General features: G+C 27.0%; 1 protein-coding gene across 1 annotated transcript in view; it reads right to left on the bottom strand.

Annotated features, from left to right (window-relative positions):
- LOC111625371 (dynein heavy chain 1, axonemal-like) overlaps positions 1–25,796 on the bottom strand; it is a 144,007-nt gene extending 118,211 nt beyond the window's left edge. Inside the window, exons 1-15 of the mRNA XM_023368508.1 lie at positions 25,664–25,796; positions 25,015–25,248; positions 24,748–24,868; positions 19,012–19,124; positions 12,900–13,043; positions 12,618–12,827; positions 12,320–12,484; positions 10,578–10,805; positions 10,244–10,420; positions 8,227–8,364; positions 7,749–7,912; positions 7,425–7,538; positions 5,848–5,938; positions 5,770–5,795; positions 2,110–2,215 (exon numbers count right to left, since the gene is read on the bottom strand). Of these exons, the coding sequence (XP_023224276.1) occupies positions 2,110–2,215; positions 5,770–5,795; positions 5,848–5,938; positions 7,425–7,538; positions 7,749–7,912; positions 8,227–8,364; positions 10,244–10,420; positions 10,578–10,805; positions 12,320–12,484; positions 12,618–12,827; positions 12,900–13,043; positions 19,012–19,124; positions 24,748–24,868; positions 25,015–25,248 (2,031 nt within the window). The 5' untranslated portion in view covers positions 25,664–25,796. The remainder of the gene's footprint in view (positions 1–2,109; positions 2,216–5,769; positions 5,796–5,847; positions 5,939–7,424; positions 7,539–7,748; positions 7,913–8,226; positions 8,365–10,243; positions 10,421–10,577; positions 10,806–12,319; positions 12,485–12,617; positions 12,828–12,899; positions 13,044–19,011; positions 19,125–24,747; positions 24,869–25,014; positions 25,249–25,663) is intronic.
- Positions 25,797–27,842: the final 2,046 nt, after the last annotated feature.

The following is a 27,842-nucleotide window of genomic DNA, read 5'->3' as shown; positions in this document are numbered from 1 at the left end:
ATCTCCACCTTAAAATCTTGTCATTTTTTATTTTACTATTAGATTTAGAATGAAACATAAAAACTACAGAATGTTGGCCAGTAATTAGTGTAAAATGATAAACAATTAAGAAATATCTCCATTTTTTTAATGCTTCAACTATAGCATATGCTTCCTTCTCTATGCTAGAATGTCTTTTCTCACTTTCATTCAAGGATCACGAGAAGAAAACTATTGGCCTACCTTCCTGAGACAATGTAGCTCTGATAGTCAAATTAGAAGCATCAGTTTCAACAGCAAAGATTACATTGTCAATAAAAAGAGTCAAAGTAGAATGATATATTTCAGCTTTCATATCTGGAAAAGTCTTTGCAGCCTAAGCCAACAATAGAAATGATTTGCTATGGTCTAGTGGCTGGATTTTCTCACTAAACCCTTTATCCACTGGAAATAGTGGGCCAACATTCCTACAGTTAGACAAAGAGAAGTCATATCTGTAGATAGGTGTAATTCCAGTAGAGGGTAAAGGTGTTCTGAATCTGGTCATATTGTTCCACCTTCAATTAGGCAACCAAGTATATAAATAGACTTAGAAGAAAAGGAGCATTTTGCTTCATTGAGTGTCAAGTTATGGACCATGTCCATAAGATATGCACAATTATGATCATGTTTTTCTTAAGTTTTTTTGCAGTTAGTAACATCATCCAAATAAGCAAAGGTAATGGCTAAGCTTTCTTTAGTGATTAACTGTGAGATAGAACATTAAAACCCAGAAACACCATTCATGAGATAAAAGCTAATGATCTTGAACTGCTACAATTTGTTACAAGCTTCAAAATCAGTATAATTTTTGTCTTCTTTAGGGATGTGGATTTGATGGTAGGCTCAATGTAGATCTAAGTGCTGAAAGTTTTATAAGAAGCTATTTTCTGGTTCAGATCATCAATCTTATGAAGAGAGAATGCATCCAATTCATTCTATCATTATTACTAGTCTCAATCTTGTATGCAATGTTATTTTTCTTTAACAGTGTTATTACCTTATTTATTGAATATGCCTGGTGTAAGATGACTTGTAGTAATGTTATTGTCATCCACTATGTATAACTATATTTCTATAAAAAAAGGTAGTGTATTTTCTTTTTACCTTAATGTGGAAAATAAACATTTATTTAATTTGTGTAATCTGTAGTTTCACTTATTCATCTTATATTTTTGTATGATTTAAGGTTTGTTATAAATTATATATATTCTTAATACTAAAATTATTTTTCTTTCTAAACTCAGAATTCCTAGATATTCATTTTATGATTATTATAAATGTCATAGCTTGCCATTCTAAATTATGATAATCCTAGTAATTTGCAACAAGATTATAATCTCAGAATAATAAATCAAATAAAAGAATATATTTTAAAAAACACTTTTTATAATATAACTACTTTGATATCAATTTCATTAATATATATTAAGACTAATTTCATATCTTCTTGATTATCATTTATAAAGAAAACTTAATATAGATGATAATTGTATAAAAATACCAAAAATCAATAAATTCACTATGAATAAAATTTAAATGTTTCACTTAATCTGTAGTACAATGTTACAGTTATGATCTATATAATTTTTATTTTATTGATCTAGTAATTAAATACAAGGAATATCTTTAGAAGTTGATAATTGCTTCTGTGTGACTGATCTTATATAGTCCACAGAATAATAAAATATATATACTGAAAAGAGCAAAAATTAGTTTAATTTTTCCAGACTTTTACTAAAAGAAATTTAATAGATCTTTAGCAATAAAATTCTACATTTTGAAAATATTGATAAAGTAAAATTAAATCATTTTTAACATTTATTGTAAACATTACTTAATACAATGTTTTAGTAACTTTTTAAAAACATATCCAAAACATATCAATAAAATATATATTTATTTTAGTGCTTGTTTACAATAAATTTTAAAAATATTTCAATAATGCTTTAAATAATATAAATAATCGTGTAAAGTAAAAACAATATGTTTTAATTAAAAATAATATGTTTTGTTTTAGAACATATTATTTTCTTCTGTATAAAAAATTTTGAACACTATTTTCATTAAATACATATAAAATTACAATACTTTTTGTTTTTTTGCTTGTTGTATTAGTGAAACTTGTTGAGCAATAACAGATAATACATCAGCATTGATTCTATTAAAGTTATCAAAACATGACCAAGCACCAGAGCTAAATTTGATTAAACAGGAAAAAATATCAATACAATATGCAACACCAAATAAATTAAATAAATAATAATAATTAAGTTATTAATTGAAATTATGTAACCAAATTTAAGTATAATTTTTACTTTTATTTGTAAAAAATTATACTTGAAATGTAATATAAAATTACAGATATAAATTTGATCAATGTTCAGGTAAAATGATACAGTAGAGCGTTGTTTATCCGAATCAATTGGGGACTGGGGTTGTTCCAATAACTTATTTTTTGGATTACCAATTATGTATGAAAAAATATATTAACTTATCCCATGTTGAAATTTTTGCGTGTCGCTTCGCGTTGAATTTTTGTCGATGTTAAGCCTAACGTATACTTTTTAAAATAATAATCATGGCTATTGTATCGTAAAAAATTATTTGTTTATTTCTTACAAAGAAAATAAATATATTGAAAAATATAAAACCAAAAAATGTATTCTTTAGAAGATGATCTAGTATCAAAAACGTTCGATTCAGCATGACACACAGTTCTCAGAAAAACAACACACAAAAGTGCCAGTGCTGCCAGCTAAAACACACACACCAACAAAAAAATTATTGCAGTAGCCCAAGATATAGCCAAAGATTGAAGTGCCACCGCACTAGCGAAAATTTAAATTTGCCGACTGGAATTCTTTCGGATAACCGACGTTTTGGATAACCGACTTTCGAATAAACTATGCTCTATTGTAATTATTTAGATTCAGACAAAACGTATCAACTGATCTTTGAGAAATATATTTAATTTAAATACAGTGGAACCTCAGTATACGTCTGCTTTAGAATACGTCCAATTTGGAATACGTCCTGTTTGGACGAAACAAATTTTGCTAGGTATACAACTTTTGTTCGGTATACGACTTAATTCAATTATACACGCCATCTATGAACAAGTAGCACTATCGGTGTACTACACTAAACTAGACGTTTGTGGTGCTACAGTTTATAACTTTGTTAAATTTCTTCTGATTTTAATTTGTAAGTAACATTTTATTATTTTTATTAATCATGAATTGCAAAAGGGCAACAACAGAAAAATAAAAAAAATGATTAGAATCACAACGGAACTGAAAAAAGAGATTGTTGAGAAATATGAAGGTGGCACACGTATTTGAGATTTAACTGTTGCATTCCATATTCCGAGAACGACGATATCGACAATCGTGAAAATAGACATTATTAAATTTGCTAACGTTGCGAAAGGGGTTAAATCAATTTCTAAACAGAGATCGAAGACATTGGATCATGTCGAGAAATTGCTTTTGCTTTGGATAACTGAAAAACAGTGTGCCGGCGACAGTGTATCGGAAGAAATTATTTGCGAGAAAGTTAAAAGGATACATGCTGATCTCATGAAAAATCAAGCAGAAACTAGCAAGGAAAGCGAGGTATTTAAAGCCAGCCATTTTTTCTTTACACGAGAACAGATTAATTATTTTTACATTACTTCTTATGGAAAAGGTTGGTTTGGTATACGTCCTATTCGGTATAAGTCCAAACACCAGGAACGGATTAAGGTCGTATACCGAGGTTCCACTGTATATTTGTTCATTAAAAATTTGAATCTTATTATTATTTTATTAGTTTGTTTATTATACAAATTTTACTTGTGTATTAAATATTACAGATACACTTTTTAAAGTATCACAAAAAATCATCTATTTTACTATTTAAACTTTTAAACTTTTTCTATGTTATTTAATACAAATTTTATTTTTTTCACATTATCACCAAATTTTTCCCAGTTATCCTGTTAAAGGTGGAATCTGTAAGAAATGAATAGAAAGTTGCATGTTATATCTGTTATTAATTCACATTAGAACCTGCCAAAGATAATAACTCAAGCAATTATTGAATTGAAAACCTAACAAATCTAATTATATTTTTAATTTATTTAATTTAAAATATATGCTCTCCACCTCANAATAGAAAGTTGCATGTTATATCTGTTATTAATTCACATTAGAACCTGCCAAAGATAATAACTCAAGCAATTATTGAATTGAAAACCTAACAAATCTAATTATATTTTTAATTTATTTAATTTAAAATATATGCTCTCCATCTCAAATTAGTACTGAAGTGTCTTGCCCCTGTACATCATACTTTTCAATTAGCAATGAGGTCATGCCAGTCATCTATCTAGCTCCTTTCAGGGAAAATTTTTGAATTAAAATAAAGTGACTTCTGGTTTGCATTGGAAGTTTATATATAATTAAGCAGAGCATCCTGCCTTTCCACATCTGATCTTGAATTTCATTTATCTAACACCATTCTCAAGATTAAGGAAAGACAGATGGACAACAGTGGGAATTTATAGGTCTATAATTTTTTCAAATTGCATCACAAAAACATTATGGTCATCAAAGTTCACAAGTATAAAAAATAAATGTTTCTAAACTCTATGTATTGTAATAAAAATGTGGACATCAAGGTTTAAAATTAGTAAATCTCAATACATTTGTGAAATCAGCGAGTTATACAGAGACACACACTCCAGATTAGATAAAATAAAATACAATTATTTATTAACTTGCTAGTTCAAATACAGGATTTCATAGGATACCAACAATTCTGGTTGTCCCTTTTCCCGAACCGAACATCCGATTAACTAAAATTATCTTACTTAATACTAGGTTCCTATTACTACTTAAACTTATTGAATATAGCCAGCTTATTCGAAGATTTAGAAGGTGAAAGAAAAGAATAAGGAAAGATGATGCAGGTTGAATTGTGTGGGCTCGTGGATGAGGCTTCTCATCGGTCTGGGGGGGCTGATTCATTCAATTCTTGTTTCACGCTGAGATATTAATCCAAAAGGGGCGATCCGTCTGGTTCCTCTCAATTAAGTTCCTTTTCCTTTCTCTCGTTCTAAAGTCCTCTTTTTCTTTTCTCACCATACAATGTCAAACTTACAAGGGAGGCTTTCCTTTCGATCTCCCCTTTCCACTTCCTTCCTCTCAGACTCCCATCTTTTCCCTTCTCCTCTCACTTCCCGTCTGCCTTCGTTTCTCCTCTTCCCTAACTCCCTTCATTCTCCCCCTTCTTAACTCCCCCTCGTTCCTCCTCTCACCTTAGTCCACTCATATCCCCTCTCAAAAGCCTTCCATTCATTCCTTTCCTCTCAGTCCACCCACACACTCAAGTCAATAAGAAGACGATAACATTATAGAAGAGTAAACAAATAGGACAGACGAAGGTGAAGTGAAGATATATATACAAATCATACAGTTTAAAATATGGCATGTAGCCACACATTTTACACATTAATAAAAACCTATATAGTGATATTTTTATCTTTTTTCTTTTGAATTTTCTTAATATTTACATTATTTAATTAAAGTGGGTATATTTAACTTATAAAGTTTTGAAACTATTTACTTATATGTGAATTCTAATATTAATAGTTAACAAATAAATTATCAATGTTCATAAGTTTTCATGAATGTTATCTGAAAGATTGATTACACAGTATATAGTTTCCAATACCTAGAGAATAAGTATAGGTATAGTTTCCAATACCTAAAGAATAAGTATTTAAGAGTAAACTGTACACACAAATATGAAAATTTTTAAAAATTAACTAATAACTGGTTATACCCTTATGGTTTCTGTTTTTCCAGTTGCAGTAGGACCAATAGCTGCCCCATCATATCCAAAGAATAAAGCATTAATGAAGGTTAAGTAGCATCTAAAATGTAATACAATAATCATGTTAGTAATGTAATGTAATATTCATAAAAAAAACTACTAAATAGTATTTAATACGTAAAAGAAATTTATAATTTAGCAAAATAAAAATATACGTGATCTGTTCAAAAAGTATCTGACCTTTTTTTCCGCGTACACCAATGATGCGCGAGAGGCCTCCTTCGATGGAGTTGGGGAGGGGACAGTCATGCACAGCCCTGAATTTTTCCCGCCTGCAGGAAGCATCAGTCGTTGGCAATCGGCCTATGAGTGAGGTCATGTAGTGCGCTCTCGTCGGATTCCACTAAGCTGGAAAATGACTGAACAACGTGAGCAGCAAAAATTTTGCCAAAAACCTTGGCGATACCCAAGCGTAAACCATTCGCAAGATTCAGCAGGCTTTCGGGGACGATCCTCGAGGCCAAAAAAAGAGCGGCAGGTCTGCAGCAATATCAAAGGTCATGTTGACAGTTTTTTCGACTCTCGTGGGGTGGTGTATCGTGAGTACGCACCACAAAGCCAAACCATCACAAAGGAGTACTACCAGGAGGTCCTTCATCGTCTTTCCGATACAGTGCGATGCAAACAACCGGATCTGTGGTCGATCAAAACTTGGCAGCTCCTTTGTGATAACGCATCTGCCCATTTTGTGCATCTGATTTGGGCTTTCGTCGCCAAACATAACACTCCTGTGATTCGTCACGCTCCATACTCTCCCGACATGGATCCGTGTGACCTTTGGCTATTTCCCAAGCTGAAAATGCCGCTAAAAAGAACCCAAATTTAGTTGAGAGAAGACATCATGCAAAATCCAACGGACCGACTGATGGCCATTCCAAAAGATGCGTTCCAGCAGTGTTTCCAGCAATGGCAGGAACGCTGGGAGAAGTGTATACATTACCAAGGAGACTACTTTGAAGGGGATTAGGGTTTTTGTACCTCAAAGTCAATAAATTTATTTTTGCCGACCAAAGGTCCAATACTTTTTGAACACACCATGTATTATTTAAGTATTTTTGGCCTACATTTTCAAAACTTATTTACTTGATTTAGCTTTTTGAAAAATTTGTATTGTTGTGAATGGATGACAAGCATATCTTCCTTACTTCTGGTATTAGTAGGCAAATTATTTCCACTTACCATCTTTGTATTATTGTTTAATTATTTTATTTAAAATTAAATATCATCTTTGTATTATTGTTTAATTATTTTATTTAAAATTAAATATCATCTTTGTATTATTGTTTAATTATTTTATTTAAAATTAAATATAAATAGCATGAACTATTTAATATGAACCAGTTTTATTAATATCATTTCTAAAGAAATTTATACATTTTATGAATAAATAGACAGAATGAATAATATAATCTAAAGAGTAATTTAAAACTTCTTATTTTACAAAAACAGACAAGAGTACAAAAATATTTTATTTGATGTATAATAATATCTAGTGACAATTTTTGAAAGCTATTTCTTATACTTACCTGTCAGTTAATGGTGTTATAACTAATCTGCCACTATACCCAAGATATTCATATTCATAATTACACTCAGCATTCATAATTTTTATTTTAAGCTGTTTGTTTATTAGGTAATATCTAAAATAAAATAACACAATTATCTAATTTTTCTTTATTTTATTTAATTCTAATATTTTGAAACTTTTATTCTGAAAGAAAAAAAATATAAATTCTTTTGATATAAGAGTATGAATTAAATAACTTATATTACAATACTAAAATAAATAAATACTGTATTACTACTTTTAGTCTAGATAAATTCAAATAACTTTTTTATTATAATATTACTTCATTTGTTTTATCCATTCAAAATCAACTACAGTTTTAACTTCTGAATCCATAATTTCTTTAATAACATCTCTAGCATAAACTTTAATAATAATGAGAGCTGACAGAATTTCATATTGAATAAATGAAAGTTTTTCCTGTATTAATTCTTGTAAACTATTCAACTGCAGAAAAGATAATAATAAAATTACTATTAATGCCTTAAACTTTGCTTCTATTTTTTAAACATAAAAATAACACTTTTGAAATAAGTTTAACAATATAAGAGAGTTAATAATTATATTACATTTATTTAATACTTAAATCATAAAAATTTTCTTCTTAATTGAAATTGTATCCATATATAAAAATTTTCTAACTTTAATAATCATAACAGATTGTTAAAGTTAGAAAATTGCATGATAATAAAGAAAATTTTAATATATCTTTAATTTCATATCTACTTTAAACTACTACTTTTATAAAATAATATTCTTACATCCTTTAATAAATTCTCAGAAAGTTGTAAGACTGTTCCTTTTTGTATTGCTGATTCTACTTTTGCTGTCCAAAGTATCTGTGATACAATAATGACCACTTGCCCAGGCCATGATAAAACCCATTCTTTGTAAGGTTTCTATAAAAATATACAAATTTCAATATATATTTAAAATCAGTCATTAAATTATTTATTGAAAAAAATAATAAGATAAAGTATTATTTATCATTCAAAAATTTAAAATAAACCATAATTAATTAAAATGTCTTATTAAATATCATATATTCTGGCAGATTATTATGATAATAGCCAATTAAAAATTTCAAAAACTTAAAATTTTAATTATGCAAAAAAGTTCAATATTTCTTGAAAGATTTTTAAACTGTCCTATTTTCTTCCAATTTACACTTTTCATATAATAAATCCTAACTGAATTTTGCAATCATCCAAAATAATTCTTATGCAGTTTCAAATATAAATCTTTTAATTTATTCAAACTTTGAGATTATTGCTATGTATATGTTGAAATCATTTTTTTTTAAACATAAGAAAATATTTTAAAATACCTTTATAAAATGTAATAAATAAATAACATCCCAATATACTTACTGTAACTTCCCGCATAAAATGTAAAGAAATTGCTACAACACAAACACATAGACTACATTTTCTTTCAAGCTGATCTTAAAACATACATAGATCAAATTATTAAAAATCTCTGCATATAACCATATAACCTGTAGATTATTTAAATTTTTATTGGATATGTAGTTTATATATTAAATTTTATATTTTAAAAATTCTTTGCACTTCGAGAAAGTTTCAATATGAATAATCATAACTCCAAAAAATTTTTTTTGAATTTGGACCCAAACTTGGACTCAATAATCTTTTAATTATTATTCAGACTTGATACTACTTCTAAAATTGCAATCCTGTTGCCAGTCACTCATAAAAAAAAGCAACTGGCAACAATCTGTTAAAACCAAGTTTGGGTACTTTGATAAAAAAAATTTTACAAATAACAGGTATTTTTCTATTATTCAATCAATTCTAAAATATGATGATTATACGATTATAATTGAGAAAAGAACAGAGACAGTACAGGTTGTTTCCCAAATCTTGATCAAGAACTGAATTCTGTTAAATTCATTTAATCTGTACTTTCCACATGCTAATAAACATAAACTCACCCTTCTGTATGCCCCAGTAGCCAATCAAGATTTGTGAGACATTCTCTAATTAAAATACACATATTCTAAGCAGTCTGAAACAAAAGCTGCTTAACAAAATTGTGGGAAAATTTCAATATGTATTAATGAGGTCACGAAAAGAAAATTCACAGCAAAAAAATTAGTTTCAAAAATCACAACCAGGATTTGTGGACAAATAAAGCATATTTCCATCTTTATAGTGCAATTAACATGTATAATTGTAAAGTTTGGGCTAGAGAAACTCCCCATGCAACTGAAAATTCCTTTAAATTCCATATTCAGTTACCAGCTAGCATTGCATCATATTACTGACTATTACTGTGATTCCAGCACTCCAACAACATCAATGACTTAAATCAACACTGTTCATGTGGGATGGCACTCTTCCACACATAGCAAATTGTGTTAAATAAAGTTTAGAAATAATTTTTCCAATGAATGCATCATCAGCCTGCATGTTCACCAGATTCATTTTCAAGGGAAAACATTTCAAGAAAGACATTGTGGTCAACAGTCAAACATGCTATTCTGACATTTCAGATGATAGCAAGTAATGGTGATCAACATATTGAACATGTTTTGAGGTGAATAATAAATCATCACTTTACTGCATTGTAATGCAGAAATAAATTTATAAATTATCCTGTGGTAATGATTTTTGAAACTAATATTTTTTTGTTGTGAATTTCCTTCCCATGACCTCATTAAGACAAACTAAAATTTTCTGTTCAATTCTGTTAAGCAGGTTTTCCTGCAAACTCCTTGGAATAAGTGAACTTTAATTATAGAACCCTGTACATTACCTTTTTATAATCTGATATAGCATCTAAAATAATAAGATGAAGACTGTTTCTCATATTTTCTTCAAGATTAGAAAACCAAACTTCAACATTTTCTGTTATAAAAAACTTATTTTTGAAAGCAACAACTTCTCCATGTGAGCACATAGCTTGTATTTCAAGATTATCACCAAATTTCAACTGAAAAATATTTGTTTAACAGATATAAAAATATCAATATATCATATATAAAATTATAATTTTATTTTACTATTATGTATAAATGCAGAAATTTACACTTTAGAAGATTTATAAAAATTTGTGAACAACATTATAAACAAACATTATATTTACATACCTGTGTTATATTTTCAAAACATTTTCTTACATACAATTGAATAGCCAAAGAATCATGTGCCAGAGTTAAGATTTGAAGCAGTTCATTATAACTAAGAAAACAGAAACGAGGAAATGCAAGTTGTTTTCTTTCCAAAAATTTAATTAAGCCATTCTGAATGGATTCCAATATGTGATTACTATCTTGTAATAATTTCATTATTATTTCATCACTACAAACAGCAAAAACCTAAACAATAAAGATATTTTTAATAGAGTAATAATTAAAAATTCACTTAATTTTATCTTTTCATTCACATAATTTTAAATTTTAAATTTAATATTTTTTAAAATATTAATATCTATAAAGAAAATGTTAATATGTGTACTTTATAATGTCTAAATTCTTTCAATATAGAAAAAAATTTGATACTTTCATTTTTTTAATATTTATTTTTAATAATTATTACATCATAAATATTACTCATTTTTGGTCCTGTTATTTATTTTTATTTCTTATTACTCAAATAAAATAAAAGAATTATATAACAGAAAAACAAACTATTTTATGTTAGAAAATAATTTGTATATAATAGTGAACTCCAGAAAAGCTCATATAGTATAATATNCATGCAGTGTGGCATAATTGTCTGCTGACCAATCAGTGGCTGTACTTTCAAAAAGCCAACGGCCACTTTCAACCATCTGTCGATGACCGTTACAACTAAAAAAACTTCGTTAGGTCTTACTTTCAGGGGGAGGTCTTATATTTCGCAATTCAGCAAAATCTGTGGTAGGTCTTATTTTCTGCGGATGTCTTATTTTCGGGGAAACACAGTAGTTAAATTGTAAAAAACAATAAACTATTCATATTTAACTACAGTATAACAACTATAAAGTTCAATTCACAACAAAATCAAACATAAATGAGCAATTACTTATTGTGACATTGTCACAATACCAGGCTGCAACTTTTTAACATATTTTAATTTAAAAGATCACATGACTTCTGGTCCAGACTGAAAGTTTACATATAGGTAATTGAAGCCTCTAGTCCTAAACTTTCCATATCTGGTCTTGATTTTCACCTATCTAATTCTATTTTCAAGATTAAAAATGGACTGGTGGTTAGCTGGACAGACAGACAACATTGGGAATCTATAGTTTTACAATTTAAAAACTTCATCCAATCAAAACTTCACAATAAAATAATTTATTCTTCTTGAACTAATTTAGTTTAATGTTGTTATTAATTAGCCTGCTATTTCTAACAACTATTTAAAAGTTTTATTAAAACTCAAATTCTTTCTGATATATATAATTTAGTAATTATGCAAACTTTGTTCAAATAAGACAAATGACGGTAAATAAATCTTTATGAAATGAGGAATAATAAATAATGCAATTTGAATATTTATATAAATCTGCTGGTATTCAGAAATAATTGATAATGATAAAAACAACTCAGCAGATGTTATATTTAAAAATATATTATTTAAGTTTGTAGAACATATAAATAGTATAGGAAGATCTATGTTGATTACACTTATATCAAATACATATATACATCTAAAATAATTTAATATACTTTTTCTCACACTGTTTCATTATTTATAGATTTACTATATATCAAAAACTGTACAGTATCTATTGTTATAAGTAATAGTATACTGAAACATGAGAAATAACAAATTTAATATTTTAAAATAATAAGTTATTAATAATAATGTTTGAGAATCATTTATTTACTCTAAAAGTACTCACATATTTTTTATCCTTACACTGTTCAGTAACTTTAATCCAGATACGAATAACAGAAAGAAATTGTTTGCTTTCCATTTTCAGATTTTCAGTTATGTCTTTTGCATTAAATATGGGTTCTAATGTTAACCAAGAATTTTGACATTTATTCATTGCTTCTAAGCTACACTATTCATATTCAAAATAATGATAGTTAGATTTCTATTAATAAAATATTTATAAGAATTTATTCAACTATTCTAGAAGATTAAAGCATTATTAAATACATTTTAAGTTAATCATTTTAAATAAATGAATATACCTGACATGCAATTAGTGTCTTCTCCCAACTTTTTAGCACCTCAATAAATTCTTCTTTGCAAGTGGTATAAATTGTTTTTGTCATAGCTATTTGATCATCTAAAAGCTGTATGCAGTCATCAGGAATAATAATGTTTGATAACTCAGTATCTTTATAATGTGCAAATTTAAATGTAAAATGTCGCCACTCTTCTTTCATTTTTTCTAAAGCCTTAAATTTTTTAAATTTATTTACTCATAAGGTTTAAACAAGTTAATACAAAAACTAACAGAAGTTGAATACCTTTTCAATAGCATGTTCTTTCTTCGCTTCTTCTGCAATTTTCAATATTTTATGCTGATAATTATGTAATCCAAGTTCTATACATTTTTCTATAGTTAAGTCCATTGATTTTGGATGTAGTTCAATTCCGGTTTCTTGAGATAGCTAATAAAAATTTGATGTTAAATTCTTTAATAAACAATATACCATAATTGATATATTAAAATATTTTATATTACCGTGTTTCCCCGAAAATAAGACAGTGTCTTATATTAATTTTTGCTCTGAAAAATGCGCTAGGTCTTATTTTCAGGGAATGTCTTATTTTTTCCAGGAAGAATTCACATTTATTATTGAACAAAAAAATGCCCAAGTCGAACTTAGACAAGAGTGACGTATATCCGGTGTGTCGAACTGTCGCCTTTTTATAGCGTCAACATCGGACTCGATGACCAATTAGTGCTTACTGAACCGTAGCANTATATGTCTGTAGAAATAAAAAAATTATCTTCAAAATTTATTCAAATTTAGTAAAAATATAGAATTTAAGTTAATTTTAAATATAGTATAAATCACTCAAATCAATAATATTTAAAATGTTTTTTATATAAAAAAATACTGCCTAAACTTGAAAAACCCTCAAATTTTTACAAATGAATTTTTTCTTTCATGTAACTAATTTCAATTTAGAAAATTCATAATATGAAAGTTTTAAGATTTAACTTGTAAGATTAAAGTTTAATTATCAATTATTATGAAAACTGTAGACACTAAGTATTTTTTATTTTTTAACTTCATTTTTGTTTTTATTATTTTTATCTCTTTTTAAAAAATTTTAAGTAACAAATTTGTTTTTAACTTTACAGTATTATATTAATAATAATAGTAATAATAATAATAAATGCTTTTTATTAGTCTGGCATAGCCCTTGGCACAAGTATCAGCTGAACATGACATCTGCAACATAATAATAACTCTCTTGCCAGTCACCATCTTGCTGTGGTGAGAGAGCTCAGTAATTCTGATGAACCACAAAGTTATGCTAGCTAGAACACTTGCTCCTGGAAGGGTTATCCAAGCCAGTGAGGTCTGTAGGGAGAAATGAAGATCTCCACAGACCTCACTCAATGTTAGATCTCCACAGATCCACATCTGTGGAGATCTAACAATGGTAATAACACGATCCAAGTGTAGATGTTGCCCAGGTTAACAATATTTACACTCATGAGTTAGGCAGAGGCTCATGTTTGAAAAATATATCACAATCTCCCTTGGCCACTATGGTGAAAGCAGCACTGGTCCAAGTATGGATACTGCAATGCCCACACCAGTTGTGAGAAACTGGCCGAACCCTGACGTTTCTGAGGCAATTCAGTCACAGATCACTAAGGCAGGTAAACCATGCTAACAAATGAAATGGACATCAGAAATGAATGAGTTTATCATCCATACTTACTTCATCATCACAAAACACAAAACAGACATGACAGCATACAGACAACAGTTATATCACTTGTTCTCAAGTACAAAGGGCTGATATGTTCTAGTATCGTTTGTGGTATAAGGTTATGTATAATTGTTAATTTTTGATTAACAACAATAAAAAAAAACTATTATACATAACAATCTTATACCACAAACAATATTAGCACATATCATACAACAAATTGCAGAACAATTATACCAACAAACAAATACTCCCAACATCAACAACAATCACATTATCCATCAAGATACATGCATTGATACATGCACTGTTCCTACCACCACTATTTTCACTAATCAACTTACTGACAATATCAACACTTCTTCACTGCCTGAAATAGATTCAGGTTTAATTCATACTCTCGCTCTTCTTTTTCAAGAAGCACTCACTAAATTTACAGGCACTGACCCTGCACAATGGCAACACATTCCCAAAATCAACACTTCTAAATTAGTAGGAAAAACACTACATTTTGTGAATGCTTACATATTACCAGATTACACTCATTCTATTTCTACATTCTCAGACATCCACATACTAGTCTATGCAGGTGAAGTTATAGTAGTGACTTGACATGGAATAAAACTGCATCCACACACAGATCAAAAACATTTCAGAAGCCTGCATAGTAAAGAAGAATAGAAATACAAATAAACAATATTAGTGTTGAGTCCATAAATTAAATGACTCTTGTTAACGTATATAATTAACTTTATTATAATCAAATGTAACTTTGTGCCTCCAGGTCTAAGTATCACTACAGCTAACATATGACTGATCGAAGACAAATGAACACAACAAAGATCAGAGGTGCAGGGTTACCTAACTAGGTCAAGAGGCAATTTGGTGTGGGTTATTCCATGGAGGTTTATATACTGTGGTGTGACGGGTTAATGAAAAACCATATTATACAAGAATACACCACGTATTAACACAAATTTCAACTAAAGATGGAGGAAATTATTTATTTACAGTTATCTCCAAATTAATTTTAATACATGATCTCAAAACCGTCTATAATACAAAATTGTTCCTCTTTTTCTCTATTTAACAAGGCTCGTATATCCGGTTCCACGTGCAGGTCCTGAAGCCGACCAGTACACAATCCGATGTGACCATATTATAATACTACTTATACTAACAACTTAAAATATAAACTAAGATAATTTAGGTTAGAAAAAGGTATAGAAAGGTTAAATTAGAAGGAAATCCCCCTTATCTGTACGACAAATTGGGCAGTCTTCTGACGTACACTCCCTGACCACATGGACTTGTTCCCTTCTCTCCTCACGTGGTTCTCCCCTTGCTTGCTTCTCCCAGAATAAATAAGAAAGTAAAGTCCTCCTATGCTGCCTTGTCGGTTGTTGCCCCCTTTTCAGTCCAAAACTAGCCAGAAAGTGTATATAGATTAGAAGATTCAAACAAGGAAAAAATAGTGCGGGTTATTTATGTAGAAGAGGAAATTATAGATAACAGAATATTATCGAATAAAACATACATATACATGGTGGGATACACCACAATACATAACAATTAGACAGCAGCTAGACAAGCTGACATGATATGTTAAAAACAAAACAACACCTAAATTAATGAAACAAATAAAAAACTTTTTCAAAAAAGCACACATTGTAGAATACTGTACATTGATACACTGAAACAAAAACTTGCAGCCAAAGCATGGCGACTAATAATATAAAATTTGTTCTGTTTGGAAACAACAAAAATTATTCACAAACAATGAAAATGAACCTGGGCTAGTGTAAATTCAACAATTTTAATCTTCTTTATTTTTTGTTCAAAGTATTTTATTTCACAAATGCAGTGAAGGAAATTTGTAAGATTTTCCCACCAATAACACTTCTCCATGAGTGACACATTTTCTGAAAATCTACTTATTAAGGAAAATGAAAAAAATCATAGATTGGAGCAATTTTACCAAATATGGGCATTAGAGTGGCAGGAAGAAGACCCCCAAATAAAAGCTGGAGGACAGATAATGAGACAGTTTACCTGCCTAATTTTTGTGTGTTAACCTCCTCGCTGTCTTCGACTGCCACTTTTCTTAAACTCCTGTCAAATTTTTTTTATTGGACCTTCACCGCTTCCCTTAATGAACAAGTACCTGAACTTTACTCTTGAATCAAGAATTATCCAGACCAAGCCTTCCTCCTTGAAACATCAATGATCACCACCACTAACCTTTCAAATATTTATCAACTTGCATATGAAATTGTAAACACTCTCTCTCAATTTGACATGCTTTTAGCATTAGACCCTCCCACTAATTCTATTCCCTTATAAAATTTTTATAAACTTGAACAAATAAATGGTTGTTATTGAATGGTTAAGTGTATAGTGGAGTGTGTTATTTCCAGGCTTCCTTTCCTCTCTAAAATTTCCCTCTTTCATCCGCGTAAAAGTCCTACATATGTGGCTGCTAGCACAGTTTGAAAGTTCCTGGAGCTGAAACATCACAGGTGATGTCAGCATCCTGTTCACAAAAAACTCTTCTACAAGAAAATTAATACCACTACTGATTCCCAACACAATGGCATGCCAACTGAATAAGAGCTCACAAATTATTGGTCTTCTCTTTTGTCTACTGCAGTCAGGCACAATGCTGAAGCAGACTGGATCAAAGAAGAGAATAAAGACATGCAGGACACACCTAGTATGCACTGTTTTGAAATAAATACACAAGACATCTGTTGAACAATGCAGAAAGCATACAACTGGACAACATTCACAATTTCTGGTACAAAAATTCACATCCCTGCATCAGGAACTAGCTAAACATTTAACTCATATCATCAACAATCCACAAGCTATACTAATTTTTCTCACACAGGGCATCATTTACATGAAACCAAAAACAATGCCAAAGACCCCGCACAGTACAGACAAAAGAGGCTTCCAACACTTTACAAGATTCTTACCTCTGGTATTGTAAACAAAGTATACAATCATATTAATGAACACAACATTCTTACAGAACAACAAAAAGGCTGCCACATAAATCACAAAAGTTGCAAAGAACAACTACTCATTGACTCTATTATCCTATGGCAAGTTCATAAACAACACAGAAACATACACATGGCATACACTGATTACAGAAAAGCTTCCAACAGTGTTCCACACACACTTGGCATCTAAAAAAATCCATCTCCAGCTCATTAATTTCATTGGCTCTACCATACTTCACTGGAGAACAACATTACATCTTAACCTCCATAACACTCACATAAAAACAAATCAAATACATATCAAACAAGGAATTTTTCAAGGAGATTCCTTGAGTCTGCTTTGGGTCTGCCTTGTGCTTAACCCTTTATCTAACACATTGAAGAAAATATAATATGGCTACAATATCAGATACAACAAAACAACACTGTTTATATTATCACACTGCATTTAAATGGATGATATCAAACTTTCTGCATCTTCATCATCTCTTATAACTACACACACATAGTCAAATGATATACAAATGGAGTTTGGTCTAGATAAACACTACACATTGAAAAAAGAGTTCCAAAGAAAGAAGACTTTGTACTCAGAAGTGAAAAAATTATTGAGTCCATGGAAGAGGACAAGTTTTACAAATATTTAGAATTCCAATAGTCCAAACTTACAGAACATGCATTAATAAAACAAAAGTTAACACTTGAATACCAGAACCAATTCCATGCAGTACTAAAAATACACCTAAATGCAAAACATACTATTAAAGCTATTAATACATACCCTGTACTTGCTTATTCTTTTGGAGTCATACACTAGACAAACACAGATCTCAAGCAACTCCAAAGGAAAACAGGAACAACACTTGAAACTGGTTGCTGTGAATAGTACACAGCAACCAGTGTCAACCAAGTATAATCCACTCCACACAGTATAATAATAATAATAATTATAATAAAGTTTATTGTACAAAATAAAAATTGCATGAAATAAAACCATTTTTCAGATCTCTCTAAAAAAGTGCAATACAAAGAACAACATCATACCATAATACAACACAACAAATCAAATAGTGCCAATCTAATTGACATTAGAGATAAGATTGGCATCTATAATAAGTTTAATACTTAACTTAAATTAATGAACTGACTTATAAAAATTTTGAAAATTTTGATCAAAAACCTTTAAATTTATTTTTACATAATATTAAATTCTTCTAAATTTAACAAAAGTATATTTTTTGATTCATTTAACACAAGATGTGTTACAATTTCAACACTTGGCGATATTCCATCTTTATTTAGTTGATACGGTTACAAGTACAATAACACTTTTGTCACCAAAAGGAAGCCATCCAGAAAAGTTATCAAGAACAACTCTCACATTGACTGAGGAAAAGCAGTGCCCGAAACATATTATTATACTTGTAACCATATCAACTAAATAAAGATGGAATATCGCCAAGTGTTGAAATTGTAACACATCTTGTGTTAAGTGAATCAAAGAAATTAGAAAAAACAGTTTCAGAAGATTAAAAAAGTATATTTAATAATTATGATAATATTAAATCTTTAAAATTTGTATTATTCTTCATTGTACTATAAGTTCCTGAAAATCAATAACATTCCTTACATCTAACATGGTAATTATAGTAAATAACTAAATACATTAATTCCTTACCTGTTCCCAATACTTTTCTTTCCAACCAGGATGACAAATATTTTGAATAAATGAAATGAATTGCTTAAAATTATCAATATCTTTTTTTGTTTTTGTAGCTACGTTTAAAATACCTAGAAATTGAAAAAAATTATATTATATGCATTATATGACAATGCATGAATATATGCATGCATTGTCATATAATGCATGCATATATGCATGCAAATTCATACACATGCATATAAACATATGCATGCAAATATGTCACATATATGCATGCATATATGCATGCAAATTCTTATGACAATGCATGCATATATGCATGCATTGTCATATGCAATGTCATATGCATTATATGTCGTATGCATATGCATTATATGTCATATGCAATGTCATATGCATAATGACAATGCATGCATATATGCATGCATTGTCATAAGAATTTGTATTAAAAATTATAAATAAACATTTTGATTTTCAAAATTGAAATTTGGAGAATTGAAACTGCCATCTGACCACTTCCTGTTTCCCAAATTAAAATTTGCTTTGAAAGGAAGACAATTTCAAGAAAAATTCTGTACAGAAGAAACTAAATGGCAAATAGCTAAAAGATCTTTTTTGTGAGGGCATATGTAAATTACTAGAGTATGCAAAAATTTATATAGATTATGAAGGAGTGTATTTTGAAGACTGTTGCTAAATTTAATCCTTTTTGCCAAAATGTTTTTTTTATAAATTCAGTTCCCAAACTTAGCAGACAAATCTTGTATGTCAAATTCAAACAAAATGTTTACATTTAACTTAACAAACTACCTAACAAGAAGTATAATTGTGTGAACAAACAGACTTGGAAAGGGGGCAAATATAAAAAGTATACATATTATTGTTTTTTAACTCTTTCTACTGTATGCAATAACAGAACCTTTTAATCATTCTATTATGGGTTTGGCCAGGCCTACAATGGAGCAATCAGGTGGTGAGAGACAAAATTGACATATCCAAAACAAATTGCCAATAAAAATTTCCTAAGTACCCAGATCTGAAATAGAACCCAGGTCATCAGAATGGCAAGCTGATACATACCTTTATTGACTCCACCTCTGGCCATCCAAACAAAACTTAACAGAATGAACCATAGACCTCACAATTAAATTATTGTATTACACTTAAAAAAAAAAAAACATATTGATGTATAAAATAATGAATAATGTTAATGTTTTGCAGTCGTTAAATAATTTAAGTTTGTAATAAAATTTTAATCATTGTATATGATACAATATTCATTTTGAAAAATTAAAAATTACAATAAATTTGATATGTTCTGATCAAATTTGTAAATTTAATTTTACAGAAGTCTCAAGTCTCTTGCTGTTTTCCCAAAATGCAAGATAAAAAACATTTTGAAATTTCCTAGGAATTCCCAAGTCAGGGATGCTAGTAAATAACCAATTTGAGCCTACTCAAAACTGGACTCAAGTGACAAAACATGAAGAAATCAAAATAACAGTTAAATGTTTATGCAGATGACAATGTAACTTGTAACACAAACTACTTTTAACATGAACAATTTTCTGATCACTGTGACTATTTATGTTAACAAGGTCCATCTGCATTAACTTTTCTTATTGGTAAACAATATTTGTTCCTAATTCATCAAATTAGCTTTCTTTCATTGTTATGTTCATATATTCTCATAATAGCACACTTCACAGAAATTTTAGTAAGCAAACTTTTAAAAAGATATGATAATATATGTGAACATAACGATGAACAACAACTAATGCTTAAACCTGAAATTACAAATGCAGTTATATGCATAAATATTCTGGTGATAATATTTTAATTTTTTAAAAACTTATATTCAGATGAGCATTACATTGCTTGACATACTAACAAGAAAATTAAACAATAGTTGAATAGGCAATACAGGAAATTGAAATAACCACTATAATGTTAAAAGAGACCAGATTTTTTAAATTCAAAGAAAAAGCTAAAATATATATAAATAGCCAATATACTATTATGAAAAACCAATATATGTCTGNCATTTACATATATGGAATATTTAGTAATTAACTTTAATGTATTTAGTAATTAATTTTTATTCAAAATTATTTAAAACTGGCAAGTTCATTTTTCCACTTTATTTAATTACCTAAATTAATTCTATCTTTTTAATTTCTGTGTTTTATCTTCATTAAATAAATAAATTTATTTATTTATTTAATTCTTTTTACCTCTTTGCCCTTATTGTTTTACATTTCTGTGTATATATATTGTCTACCTGGACCTTGTTTATTAATAGAACTTATTATACTGGTGAAGTTTCTGATTAGCAACGAGAGAGAATCTTAGTCAAAAGTCAAAACAAAGATATTTCTTTATTTATCAGAAACTTCACCAATATAATAAGTCCTATTAATAAACAAGGTCCAAGTAGACATTACTTATTTATTTTATACATAAACTGTCTACCGACAAAAGATATCCACCCGTCAATTAACAATAGCACCAACAATGAATTACAATTAAAACCAAAAATTAACAAAGAATAAAAACTATGATTTATGAAATAATGCAGTATATGTTAATCAAACATCAACAAAATTTGATCATCAACAAAAATGCTCATTTTATTCAATTTAATGTTAAAAACAAAAACAATGTTTAGTAAGAATAATATATAAGAAACAAAAAAATTTATTTATTTAAAATTAACATAAATATAATAAAACACTAAAGAATTTCATTTATAAACTCTTTATGAGTATTATAATGCTGGTATTATTGAAAATGCTTACATTATCTTCATTAAAACATGATTTATTAAGAATTTTCTTCATTTTACTGATTAATATATTTTATATTCATACAAATCATTATTTAAACTACTTTTATATATAACCTATTAAAATGTTAATTATAAATTAGAAACTTATTATAAGGTTTAAAAAATGATTATTATAGTTTATTGAAATTAATATTAAATTTATATCCATAAATGAAACATTAGTACTATAGTTAAATAAATAAAAAATACACATAATTAAATTATTAGTAGTTAAGAGAGAATTTAAGAAATTTTATTTTCCTAAAATCTTACTTTTGTTGGAAGTCATCATCAGATAAATTAAATAAAAATTCATCCAAAATATCATATTCTAAATAAAATACTTCTGCTTCTTCCTTAAGAGAATCAATCTCAAAGGGAACATTTTTTATCCATTCTTTCATTTGAATCATATCTTCAATATTTTCAGGAATATAACATAATTTAACTTCAATATTATTAAATTTTTCATATATCTGTAATTTTTATTATAAACATAGAAATTTATCAAATTTAGAATTTAATAATTGATTTAAGAAAATAATTCAAACAATTCAAAACATAGGACAAACCTAAAACTTTAAATTATATTATCAAATTTACATAAATAAACTACAAAATTGAAATTATTCATCTAAAATATTTTGTTTAAACCCAAAACTTTTATGGTATTTCTTTAATATAAAAAACTTACAGATAAAAGCTCAAAGTTTTCTTCCAAAACTTTCTGATCTTTATGCAATAAAACAAGTAGTTTTTCTTCTGTGATAAACTGTTCATGAGTTTTAGTAACTAATAAATGTAATTTATATGGATAAGTAGTTGTATCCCATCTAAAAAAATTTTTAAGCAGGTATAAATATTCCAATATTTTCAAACAAAAACAAACTATTACTATTTAAAACAGTTAAATAAATACAAAATTCTAACATTTACATATATGGAATATTTAGTAATTAACTTTAATGTATTTAGTAATTAATTTTTATTCAAAATTATTTAAAACTGGCAAGTTCATTTTTCCACTTTATTTAATTACCTAAATTAATTCTATCTTTTTAATTTCTGTGTTTTATCTTCATTAAATAAATAAATTTATTTATTTATTTAATTCTTTTTACCTCTTTGCCCTTATTGTTTTACATTTCTGTGTATATATATTGTCTACCTGGACCTTGTTTATTAATAGAACTTATTATACTGGTGAAGTTTCTGATTAGCAACGAGAGAGAATCTTAGTCAAAAGTCAAAACAAAGATATTTCTTTATTTATCAGAAACTTCACCAATATAATAAGTCCTATTAATAAACAAGGTCCAAGTAGACATTACTTATTTATTTTATACATAAACTGTCTACCGACAAAAGATATCCACCCGTCAATTAACAATAGCACCAACAATGAATTACAATTAAAACCAAAAATTAACAAAGAATAAAAACTATGATTTATGAAATAATGCAGTATATGTTAATCAAACATCAACAAAATTTGATCATCAACAAAAATGCTCATTTTATTCAATTTAATGTTAAAAACAAAAACAATGTTTAGTAAGAATAATATATAAGAAACAAAAAAATTTATTTATTTAAAATTAACATAAATATAATAAAACACTAAAGAATTTCATTTATAAACTCTTTATGAGTATTATAATGCTGGTATTATTGAAAATGCTTACATTATCTTCATTAAAACATGATTTATTAAGAATTTTCTTCATTTTACTGATTAATATATTTTATATTCATACAAATCATTATTTAAACTACTTTTATATATAACCTATTAAAATGTTAATTATAAATTAGAAACTTATTATAAGGTTTAAAAAATGATTATTATAGTTTATTGAAATTAATATTAAATTTATATCCATAAATGAAACATTAGTACTATAGTTAAATAAATAAAAAATACACATAATTAAATTATTAGTAGTTAAGAGAGAATTTAAGAAATTTTATTTTCCTAAAATCTTACTTTTGTTGGAAGTCATCATCAGATAAATTAAATAAAAATTCATCCAAAATATCATATTCTAAATAAAATACTTCTGCTTCTTCCTTAAGAGAATCAATCTCAAAGGGAACATTTTTTATCCATTCTTTCATTTGAATCATATCTTCAATATTTTCAGGAATATAACATAATTTAACTTCAATATTATTAAATTTTTCATATATCTGTAATTTTTATTATAAACATAGAAATTTATCAAATTTAGAATTTAATAATTGATTTAAGAAAATAATTCAAACAATTCAAAACATAGGACAAACCTAAAACTTTAAATTATATTATCAAATTATCAAAAATATAAAAAAAAACTATAATGTGACATAATGTGAATCAATGACATAGTTTGATAAATTCAAACTATGTTATTGATTCCAGAATATTTATTGGATACTTAAAATATGACACAAAAAAGCTAAACATTTTCAATGTGACTATCATATAAATATTCACTGGCAACTATCAAGTTGGATTAGTTCAATTGACAGAGACTGAATTCCTTTTCTGAAGATCATGAAAAATTTATCTTTATTGATGATTTAACAATATAATTAAAGAAATACAGTAGAGCGTCGATTTTCCGAATCAATTGGGGACTGGGGTTGTTCGTATAACTGATATTTCGAATAACCGATTTATGTACGAAAAAATAGTTTAACGTATCCGATGTTGAAATAAATTCTATGACTTTTTTCAATTCACATAAAAATAGTGCATCCTCATAAAAATAAATATTCCCAAAAATCTACTCTAAAAAAGGTCAAATGCAATTGAATTTTTTTCTTTAAAACAACAAAACTAAAACTTTTTGGCCTGAAAAAACTAGAAATAATAAACTTATTTTTCAATTATAGATTAGAAGCTTTATGAATTAAAACATTTAAATTATAACAAACATTACCAGGAATATTGCCAAATATTTTACAAGAATGCTGCATAACTCTAGAAATTTCCATTACTGTTTTTTCTATAGTTTCAGCATCTACATCCTCTATGTTGTTATGCATCCATTTATCATACAACTGAAAATATTAAAAAAGTAATCGTTAGAACAAATAACACATCTACTATAATACCAAAAATGTCTCATATTGATCCAATGATTTTAAAAAATATTTATATAATATACTGGTATATGAATTTTAAAAATCAATTTTATCAAATTAACCTTTTGCCATTCCAAAACTGATAACCATAGTTTATGGTATGGATCAAACTCTCTCTGTAATTGACGTATTTTTGAATAATCTGTTCTTGGTAGATGGAACAAAAATTCTCTGTTATTATATAATTGAGCTTTTTCGTGACATTCTTTAATTGCTTGATTCATCTGACTAAGATCATTTGTTATTTGATTTGTTTTATTAATATCAATAAATTCAGGTAAAGAAGCTACTTGCATCTACATAATAATTAAAATTTTAATTAGTAAATAATTATATTTATTCATATTCTTAATTATTAATATAATTTGACTATAATTCTAAATTTTAATGAAAAAATTTACTCATTAATAAATAATATATTTTATTTATTTATTTTAAAAATAATTGTGTACTTTTTAAATTAATTGTTTGTTAATTATCTAAAGGATATATTCAACAATTTATGTTTTATATTCATTTTTTCAGTAATGATTTGAAAATTTATACAAAAAAAATGAATTTTAAAAACAAAAATAAAAAACTTAAAATTAAGATTTACTTTTCTACATAAAATACATTACATAAATAAACTACAAAATTGAAATTATTCATCTAAAATATTTTGTTTAAACCCAAAACTTTTATGGTATTTCTTTAATATAAAAAACTTACAGATAAAAGCTCAAAGTTTTCTTCCAAAACTTTCTGATCTTTATGCAATAAAACAAGTAGTTTTTCTTCTGTGATAAACTGTTCATGAGTTTTAGTAACTAATAAATGTAATTTATATGGATAAGTAGTTGTATCCCATCTAAAAAAATTTTTAAGCAGGTATAAATATTCCAATATTTTCAAACAAAAACAAACTATTACTATTTAAAACAGTTAAATAAATACAAAATTCTAACATTTACATATATGGAATATTTAGTAATTAACTTTAATGTATTTAGTAATTAATTTTTATTCAAAATTATTTAAAACTGGCAAGTTCATTTTTCCACTTTATTTAATTACCTAAATTAATTCTATCTTTTTAATTTCTGTGTTTTATCTTCATTAAATAAATAAATTTATTTATTTATTTAATTCTTTTTACCTCTTTGCCCTTATTGTTTTACATTTCTGTGTATATATATTGTCTACCTGGACCTTGTTTATTAATAGAACTTATTATACTGGTGAAGTTTCTGATTAGCAACGAGAGAGAATCTTAGTCAAAAGTCAAAACAAAGATATTTCTTTATTTATCAGAAACTTCACCAATATAATAAGTCCTATTAATAAACAAGGTCCAAGTAGACATTACTTATTTATTTTATACATAAACTGTCTACCGACAAAAGATATCCACCCGTCAATTAACAATAGCACCAACAATGAATTACAATTAAAACCAAAAATTAACAAAGAATAAAAACTATGATTTATGAAATAATGCAGTATATGTTAATCAAACATCAACAAAATTTGATCATCAACAAAAATGCTCATTTTATTCAATTTAATGTTAAAAACAAAAACAATGTTTAGTAAGAATAATATATAAGAAACAAAAAAATTTATTTATTTAAAATTAACATAAATATAATAAAACACTAAAGAATTTCATTTATAAACTCTTTATGAGTATTATAATGCTGGTATTATTGAAAATGCTTACATTATCTTCATTAAAACATGATTTATTAAGAATTTTCTTCATTTACTGATTAATATATTTTATATTCATACAAATCATTATTTAAACTACTTTTATATATAACCTATTAAAATGTTAATTANTAATATTACTCACTTTACAAAGTTCACAAGAAAGCTTCTTTGCTAGCAAAGAGGTAAGACTCAATGCAATTTCTTTACATTTACTTATTAATTTTAATTTCACTGTTTCAAGATTTATAATAAAAGCACAAATTATTATTCTGTTTGGAATAGTTTCATTTAAATTTTTCATTTCTTGATAATAAGATAAAATTTCATTTCCAATTTCTTTGAAGCTTACTTCTTTCAATTCATATTCTCTAAATAATAATATTTTTTCTATAATTAATTCAATATTTAAAATATATTGTTAAATATAAAAAAATACTCATAAACTGAAAAGATTTTTGCAAACCAATTATAATAATTCAAAATACAAATTAATAGAAGATAATATTTCTTCATTGAAACATTAAAATAAAGAATTTTATTGTAGCATCATGTTAATTACAGAAGAAAGACCAAAAAACTATTAATTTCTAATTTATATTTTAAAATAATTTTCTGCTGCAGAAATTCTATATTTTTAAAAATTTTTAACTATGACTATATTTTGTCTTTTTCTATATATTATAAAATTATAAAATTTTGACATCATAAAACTATAGAGGCATGTTTTGTCATATAGTGCTAGAATCAGTAAAAATGAAGTCAATTTCCCTTTCTTAAAAGAAACTTCTACTTTTCATTGCATATTATGATTCTATATAAAGAATAAGCAAACGTTCATATGAAACATTTTTCAGAAAGATTACTTATTAGAAGTTAAAAGGATTTGAAGTTTTACATGGATGCCGCAGCATACACATGTATGTTTCTATGGATATCTGTGAAGGAAGAAAAAAAGGAAGAAAAATGCTTTAAAAGTAAAAACATAAAAACATTAAAACCAATAAAGATCTTTTAACCAGTTTTTATTGGTTTTAACATTTTTACTCCTTTTATTGTTCAATTTTTTCTACATTTTAACAAAAATTTTATTTTTATTTTACAGTTTTACTTGTTTTACCCCATTTTTAACAATTAGTTATTCCAGTAGTTACCATTAGTTATATTTTTAGTTTTATCATTATATGTAATAAGGACT

Source organism: Centruroides sculpturatus, unplaced genomic scaffold (assembly GCF_000671375.1).
Source record: "Centruroides sculpturatus isolate CEXI.00-Female unplaced genomic scaffold, Cexi_2.0 scaffold247, whole genome shotgun sequence".
In the NCBI taxonomy this organism is placed as follows: Eukaryota; Metazoa; Arthropoda; class Arachnida; order Scorpiones; family Buthidae; genus Centruroides; species Centruroides sculpturatus.
Note: the sequence above shows the minus strand (reverse complement) of the source record. Positions and strands in the feature narration are given on the sequence as shown.